This window comes from Lactuca serriola, chromosome 3 (genome assembly GCF_051521515.1).
Source record: "Lactuca serriola cultivar US96UC23 chromosome 3, Lser_US96UC23_V15, whole genome shotgun sequence".
Taxonomy (NCBI): domain Eukaryota; kingdom Viridiplantae; phylum Streptophyta; class Magnoliopsida; order Asterales; family Asteraceae; genus Lactuca; species Lactuca serriola.
The window spans coordinates 153390046-153398256 of NC_136410.1; the positions used below are offsets into that span (position 1 = coordinate 153390046).

The 8211-nt window shown below is 33.7% G+C and overlaps 1 protein-coding gene across 1 annotated transcript; it reads left to right on the forward strand.

The window, feature by feature from the left end:
* Window positions 1-743: 743 nt before the first annotated feature.
* Window positions 744-5028, forward strand: LOC145093286 (protein CLAVATA3 INSENSITIVE RECEPTOR KINASE 5-like). Its single transcript, XM_079031379.1, has 11 exons — window positions 744-1044; window positions 1127-1259; window positions 1367-1438; window positions 1537-1680; window positions 1774-1845; window positions 2524-2583; window positions 2667-2767; window positions 2865-3011; window positions 3625-3966; window positions 4077-4456; window positions 4586-5028. The coding sequence occupies exons 1-11, from the start codon at window positions 939-941 to the stop codon at window positions 4907-4909; spliced, it is 1881 nt and encodes a 626-aa protein (XP_078887505.1). The 5' UTR covers window positions 744-938; the 3' UTR covers window positions 4910-5028.
* The last annotated feature ends 3183 nt before the right edge of the window (window positions 5029-8211 follow it).

The following is an 8211-nucleotide window of genomic DNA, read 5'->3' on the forward strand; positions in this document are numbered from 1 at the left end:
TTTTAACTATTTTTTTGTCAAATAGTTTCTAACCCAACAATATCAAACAAAATTAGGTTTTGTCATCAATGCGTCGAGTGTTCAAGTTCTGCTTGAGACATAGGTCGAATTTACTGTTTCAGAAAAAAAAAAAAATTTATGATACTTTATGTTATTTAATGTAATTAAAACCATATAATGCAAGATTTTTATCTTTTTATTTTTGTCACATTCTAATAATATACTGATTTCAAGATCTTATTCTTCTTGAAATCATTGCATTTTTTTCTTGAATTAACAAACCTAGATTATAGTATTTAATGGCCATGAGAAGGGAATGTTTGACTCCTAATTGTCCTAACTTTTAAGCACCATGAAAAATGAAAGAAATCATATAAATCCATCAAGAAACTACAAAATTCAAGAACACATGAATCTAAAAAGAACCCATTAAAGATTTCTTTGTTATATCATGTGGGTACATAATAATTTTAATTAATTTCAAAAAAAGTTTAATTTTTTGGAGTGATACTATAAAATAAACCCCATAATCTCCATCTCTTAATACTTTTTAATAATATAGCAAATGCTTGATTTAAGCAACAAAAGATTAAAGGGGAACAACATCAACTATCATTTCTCTCTCTCCTCAATAATTTTACCTTTATTTGTTGGTTGCTTTATTTTAGTTTAAAGTTTACTCAAAATTGTCAGGGCAAATGAGAAAAAAATAATATTTTTTTTAATTCCCTTTTTTGCCCCTGTCCCATAGCCAGGCATGCTTCTTCTCTTTATACTACAAAAAAACAACACAAAAGAACTCAGCCTGCTTTTTCTTGGGTCTATCAGATGATTGTGTAAATTTTATAAACACACCAATGCAACTTCATTCAACAATATAAAGATTGATTTCGAAATTCGAATCATTCGAAGAATTGAAGTCATAAGTTTCCATTGAAATGAGAGTGAAACGAAAGATCGCTGATTTCTTGTTCTTGATATGTTTCTTGACGTTTTCGAGTTGTTCTAATGGCTTGCTTTCTCCTAAAGGTGTCAACTTTGAAGGTAGATTTGTTTCTTTTTTCATGAATTCGACTTCTTCGAAGGTTAAAATCGAGATTTTACATCTGGGTTTTTGAATTTTCAGTTCAAGCGTTAATGGGTATAAAAGCTTCGTTAATGGATCCTCATGGTGTTCTTGAAAATTGGGATGCTGATTCTGTTGATCCATGTAGTTGGACTATGGTTACTTGTTCTTCGGAATCTTTAGTCATTGGATTGTAAGTTATAAGTGTTTCTTCACACACTTATAGTGTTTTAGTGTGTGTGTTTATGAGATTAAATATTTTAAAATTTTAAAAACTTTTTTTTGTATGATCATTTTCAGGGGAACACCTTCGCAGAATCTATCGGGTAAACTTTCATCAGCTATAGGCAATCTAACCAATCTTCAAATTGTGTAAGTGTCAAAATCAAATCATTTCAAAATCTATGAAATAGTCAAAATAAGTCAAATGGGTATCATTTAATTCAACTTAATGATTGATTTTGGTGCAGATTGTTACAAAATAATAACATCACAGGGCCAATCCCTAAAGAAATTGGTGAATTAAAGAAGCTTCAAACAATCGATCTTTCTGATAACCAATTCACTAATGAAATCCCTTCCTCTTTAGGCCACTTGACAAATCTCCAATACATGTAACGTTTTTTAAATTATAGCAAATTAAAATTCTTTTTATGATAATGTTGTTGTTGTAATTATCTTAATTTCGGTTTTTTTAACTTATTCAGGAGGCTTAATAACAACAGTCTTTCAGGACCAATTCCACAATTAGTTGCTAACATGACACGACTTGCTTTTGTGTAAGATTCCTTTACTCTTGATTAAGATCATAATGTGGGACCCATAATAGGGTAATTGGTTTAAAAAGTAACAAGTTATTCAGGAAACCAGTGATTTAATAAGAAACAATCTAAACGTACAATGTTGTAATAGAACTTAAGAAGTAATGTAAGTGAAGTACAATATTGTAATTATAAAGTAGTAAAGTACTATGTTATTATAAGAAAAAAAATTACATTTTTGGTCCATGGGTATGGTTGATTATTTAATTTTGATCCAAAAAGTTTTATCTTGCAATATTAGTCCATATTTAAGGTTCATGTAACTACATGTTTTTTGTTTTTGTTCAAACTTAAAAAAAAAAAAAAAACTATATTTTGTCCCTAAGTATAATAGCATCTTGTAATTTTGATCCCAAAAATATTATTATTTTAATTAAAACAGAGACTAAAAACATTTTAAAAGAAAACTAAAAAGAGGACAACGTGTGGAAGAGAAAACTTTCTAGGACAAGAATTGAAAAAATCGGCTATATATAGGGACCTCTTTTACTTGAAAAACTAAATACAATGTTGTAATAAAAAAAATAAAACTGAAAAATATATTGTTATTCTTATATATGTTGTATTCTTGTGCATGGGTAATCATTTTCTTTTAACAATATTATTTTAACATTACCTATTCATGTTTTGTTTTAGTGACTTGTCCTTCAACAACTTAAGTGGCCCTGTTCCCAGGTTTCCGTCCAAGACCTTCAAGTAAGCTAACTATTAACACCCCCCCCCCCCCCCCCCCCCCCCAATTGTATATCTAATGGTTGTGTATGCAATATCTTTTGCAGCATCGTTGGGAACCCTTTAATATGCCAAACAGGGTCCGAGCAAGAATGTTATGGAATGACACTCTTGCCCATGTCCATGACTTTAAACACTACTAATCAAGGTACAACATTGTGCACATTTTATTGATTTAACAAATAAAAAAGTGTTCCTAAGTATCTATAGTGTCAGAGTTTCATTTCTTCTATCCTTTTTTGAAGCTAATGGCACTTTGCCAAAATCAAAAGGTCACAAAATCGCTCTTGCCATTAGTACAAGCCTCGGATGCATCTCTTTGCTCATCTTTGGACTCGCACTCATTTGGTGGAGGCGACGACATAATCAAGAACCCTTCTTTGATGTCAAAGGTTTGTTTATCATTATACTCTCACCAGTCAACTGTCAACTTTCATTTGTCACCTATCAAAATGTTAAAATGTTACCTGTTAAGTTGTAAACTGCCACCTGTCAGCTGTCACAAATCAAACTGACAAATATCAATCGTCAACTGTCAACTTTCAATTTTCACTTATCACCTGTCAAAATGTTAAAATGTTACCCGATAACTGTGAATTGTAGATTGTCACCTGTCATTTGTCATGAATCAAAATGTCAAACCGTCAACTGCAAACTACTAACTTCTGTCATCGGTTAACTGTCACCGGTCATCGGTCAAACTGTTAAAAATTTATCCGTTAACTGTGAATTGTCATATGTCATTTTGTCATTTGTCACCTGTCATCACCTGTCAATTGTGTCGCAAATCAAACTGTCAAATTGTCAATTGCTAACTACTAACTTCCGTCACCAGTTAACTAACTTTTGTCACCCGTCACCGGTCAAACTGTTAAAATGTTATCCGTTAACTGTGAATTCATTTGTCATCTGTCATCTGCCACCTGTCACGAATCAAATTGTCAAACTGCCAACTATCAACTGTCAACTGTTAACTTCTAACTTCTAACGTTCTTGACAATGCAGATAGGCATCACGAGGAAGTTTCCCTGGGAAATCTAAGGAAGTTCACATTTAGGGAACTTCAAAGCGCAACACACAACTTCAGCAACAAGAACATATTAGGGAAAGGAGGATTTGGGCACGTTTACAAGGGTCAACTCCAAGACGGGAGTTATGTGGCGGTGAAGCGCCTCAAAGATGGTGGTGCCGCCGGCGGAGAACGCCAGTTCCAAACGGAAGTTGAGATGATCAGCCTTGCAGTTCACCGGAATCTCCTCAGATTATATGGTTTCTGTATGACCCCAACTGAAAAACTCTTAGTCTACCCTTACATGTCAAATGGAAGCGTTGCCTCTCGTCTTAAAGGTACATACATTGATACATAATCCACCATTTTTTCTCCATTATCAAACCTGCAACTCATCGTATAAGTTTCAAGAAGTTAAAATCTCGATGTCTTTGCATGATTTTGTCAGCGAAACCAGTTTTGGATTGGGGAATAAGGAAGAAGATCGCATTAGGAGCTGCGAGAGGATTGTTGTATCTTCATGAACAGTGTGATCCGAAGATTATTCATCGAGATGTGAAAGCTGCGAATATATTGCTTGATGATTTTTGTGAAGCGGTTGTTGGTGATTTCGGGTTAGCGAAGCTTTTGGATCATCAAGATTCTCATGTAACGACGGCGGTGCGTGGAACCGTCGGCCATATTGCGCCGGAGTATCTCTCCACCGGCCAGTCGTCGGAGAAGACAGATGTTTTTGGGTTTGGGATTCTTCTTCTAGAACTGTTAACCGGACAACGAGCTTTGGAATTCGGGAAAGCAGCTAACCAGAAAGGAGCAATGCTTGACTGGGTAATTACTAATTAGCTTACGTTGTTCTTCATCTCCGGCGAGTTAATTACCATCGCCGGAAAATCAAGATTCCGACTTTCTTTTCTTAACGGGAAATAATAGTTTAATACTATGATTTTGTTTTTTCAGGTGAAAAAGATTCATGTAGAGAAGAAGCTAGATTTGTTAGTTGATAAAGATTTAAAGAACAATTACGATAGGATTGAGTTAGAGGAAATCGTGAAAGTGGCGTTGTTGTGTACTCAATATCTTCCCGGCCACCGGCCTAAGATGTCGGAAGTTGTACGGATGTTGGAAGGGGATGGACTTGCGGAGAGATGGGAAGCTTCACAGGGAGTTGAGTCGAGTTCAAAGTTCAGGACGCCGGAGTTGTCGTCGTCGGAGCGGTATTCTGACCTCACCGATGACTCTTCTTTGCTTGGACAAGCGATAGAACTCTCTGGGCCTAGATGAATCTTGAATTTCAAATAGGAATTATGGAAAAAAAAAAAAAACAGGGTTTGTAAAGGTTTAAATTTTCAAGTGTAGTAAATTTTGTATTTGAGTTATAAAAAAAGTAGTGTTTTTTAATATACTATCAAGCATATAGGTTCATTTTTTATTTTTAATTTCTTGGGAAAAAAGAGTTAATTTTTTGTTTTCTTTGTTTCCAAGGCACACCAAAATTTCCTTGTGTCATTTTTATTTATTTATTATTTTTTTTGATGTTTAAGAGTTCCAAGTCTTTATTTTATATTTTAGTTAGTTATATAAATTCGTTCAAGTGATTTACCAAAAATTAAATAGTGTATTCCTATCTTGGAGGTTTAACCTTTTGTGTCCATGTGTTTGTATTTGTTGTGGATTACATATTAAATTAGAAATGTTGTTCAGGTCATAAGTATAACTTTTATGTTTCAGGTGGTTCGGGTATTTTCTAATAAAAAATAATCGATAAACAAACTGAATTGAAATTTGGGTATTCGGGTATTGCCCTATAAAAGTTGTTAAAAATTATAAGAAAAAAAAATAAGCATGTTACTTAAATTGTAGGGACTAACTGTGTAACTATCTTTTCAATAGACAATAAGAAGTAAGGACTTACGAAGCACAAGGAACACCAATTTTGTGAATGAGAATAATGCATTAGCCAAAATATATGAAAACAGTACGGAAGCTGTTGTTGTGTTCCTTAACATGAGAAAATAGTTAATATTTCATGAGAAAATTAGATTGTAGTACTCCTTAACAAGAGAAAAATACCCTTTTGATGCCAAATGTACATACTTTTACTCATCTGAATGCAATAAAACAAATTTTACATCACTTTAAATGTTGTAGTTGAACATATTGTGTGGTTACTAATGTCACAATATGAAAATCATAGTAGAATCTTAAATTTAAATTAGGATGTGACTGTGACTACTAATCAATCAATCATAGTAGAAACACAAATGCCTAATTTATTATGTATTGTTGCTCTACGAGCACTCAAAATCCGAGGCTTGGTGTAAGAAAATTGGCTCCGTTAGTGGGGCAAACCTTATTTTAGTTGGCATTACAAACAACAAATCAGAAAATCTTTTAATTGTCACGAAGACCGGAAAAATATTGGAAATTTTAAAGAAATGAGAGTTCTATAGTTTCACTAATATGTTTACTAATCCATATTATACAACATCAACAACAATATCCACATATATTCCATAAAATAGAAGACAATCTAACCAAAGAAGCAAATAGCAAACCCCCTAAAATTTGAAATCATTAACAAGAAACCAAAAAGCAATCCACTTACTTTGAAACAAATAGATAAGCAGTAAAATGGTGACGAGTGGACGACAGGTGGTGAGTGGTGACGATGTCTTCTTGACTTTGTGGTGGTAATGAGTAATGACGATGGCCTCTAAAGAAAACAATTTGCTATTATCAGGTAGAGAAAAAAGAAAGAGAGTAAGAGATGCATGTTATCGGATATTACGTAATGATTTTTTTTTTGTTAAATCAGGTATTCGGATATACTCGAAAGTACAGAACCTTAGTCACATACATTATATATGGACTTATATAAAATTGGGTTAACCGAATACCCTAAATTATATGCCTAAAACCCGATAAACATAAACACGACCTAATCTACCCGAATTCAGAACGAGTCAATTAGTTATTTCAGGTATCAGTTATTTTCGATATGCTTAGTCCCCATGTTTTATGTCTTTGCTTTCTCGATTAGCTGATCATTATATATATATATATATATATATATATATATATATATATATATATATATATATATATATATATATATATATATATATATATATATATATATATTAAAACTCTCCACCCTTAGCTACAGTAAAGTGGCTAAGGGATTGGCAAAATTGGTCCCTTTCATTTGCTGTAAATCGGAATTGGTCCACCTATTTATTGAAATAGCAATTTGGTCCTTGTAAGAATAATAGTTTTTATTGTTCAGTCCATGGATCGTCAACGTCACTGTTCATTCAGCAAACATGTTCTCTTCTCTTTCACCACCACTATTTATTCAGCAAACGTGTCATCTTCTCTTTTACCTCAGTTACTCTGTTCCACCGCTTAGATACATGTCTGATGCTACGTTTTTCCCATCGACAATCTACCGCTTTTTTCTTATCTGCTCTATATACCACTTTTGAAACTCTATCTTGGAAAGCTTGGAGTGTGACAACCATCAATTTCCGGTCAAGTCAAAGTCAACTGAAGTCAACAAGTCAAACCGCCCGACTCAATTTGCCCGTGGGTACTAGAGTTTACGTTATGTAATTTCTAAACAACTCGCTATTCTAATGAGAGATCATAAATCGAAAAGTATGTACATCTAGATCTCCTTAACCTAAAACTATGGTAAGTGACGAACCAAACCGATAAAACAATGTTGCATACTCATCAGTAGTGTGTAAGATCCTTAAACAAGGCTTAACGGGGTTTGCGGACCTTGCATTGCGAAGCCGAACACTCACAAATGCCACACACGAAACCTCTCTCAATCGTTTTCACTTTATCTCTCTTTATCTAGAATCTCTCCCAAATCTCTCCAAGTATGTCAATCTCTCCTAAATCTCTCTTTGTATGAGAAATCTCTCCAAGAATGTGAAATCTCTCCCAAATCTCTCTTTGTATGAGAAATCTCTCCAAGAAGTAAAATCTCTCTTTATCTAGAATCTCTCCCAAATCTCTCCAAGTATGTCAAATCTCTCCCAAATCTCTCTTTCTATGAGAAATCTCTCCAAGAATTTGAAATCCCTCCCAAATCTCTCTTTGTATGAGAAATCTCTCCAAGAATGTGAAATCTCTCCCAAATCTCTCTTTGTATGAGAAATCTCTCCAAGAATGTAAAATCTCTCCCAAATCTCTCTAAGTATGTGAAATCTCTCCCAAATCTCTCTTTGTATGAGAAATCTCTCCATGAATGTGAAATCTCTCCCAAATCTCTTTAAGTATGTGAGATCTCTCCCAAATCTCTATTTGTATGAGAAATCTCTCCAAGAATGTGAAATCTCTCCCAAATCTCTCTTTGTATGAGAAATCTCTCCAAGAATGTGAAATATCTCCCAAATCTCTCTCAAAAGTTCCTTGAACTTTTTATAGTCTTTCGGGCCATCCCGACCCTTAACCGGGTCAAAAACCGCTTAAAACGGGGGTAAGAACGGATAAAAAGGGCTTAAGGTATAACACCATAAAAATTAAAACAATTTTTCACTTTTAAAAACACATTTTTAATTAAACAATTCGTT

What these genes read in the sequence shown, in the direction of transcription:
- LOC145093286 (XM_079031379.1), top strand. Translation starts at nt 939, where the DNA reads ATGAGAGTGAAACGAAAGATCGCTGATTTCTTGTTCTTGATATGTTTC. An exon ending in GAATCTTTAGTCATTGGATT is followed by an intron (nt 1,260 to 1,366) that starts GTAAGTTATAAG and finishes GATCATTTTCAG; the next exon opens with GGGAACACCTTCGCAGAATC. An exon ending in ATGACACGACTTGCTTTTGT is followed by an intron (nt 1,846 to 2,523) that starts GTAAGATTCCTT and finishes GTTTTGTTTTAG; the next exon opens with TGACTTGTCCTTCAACAACT.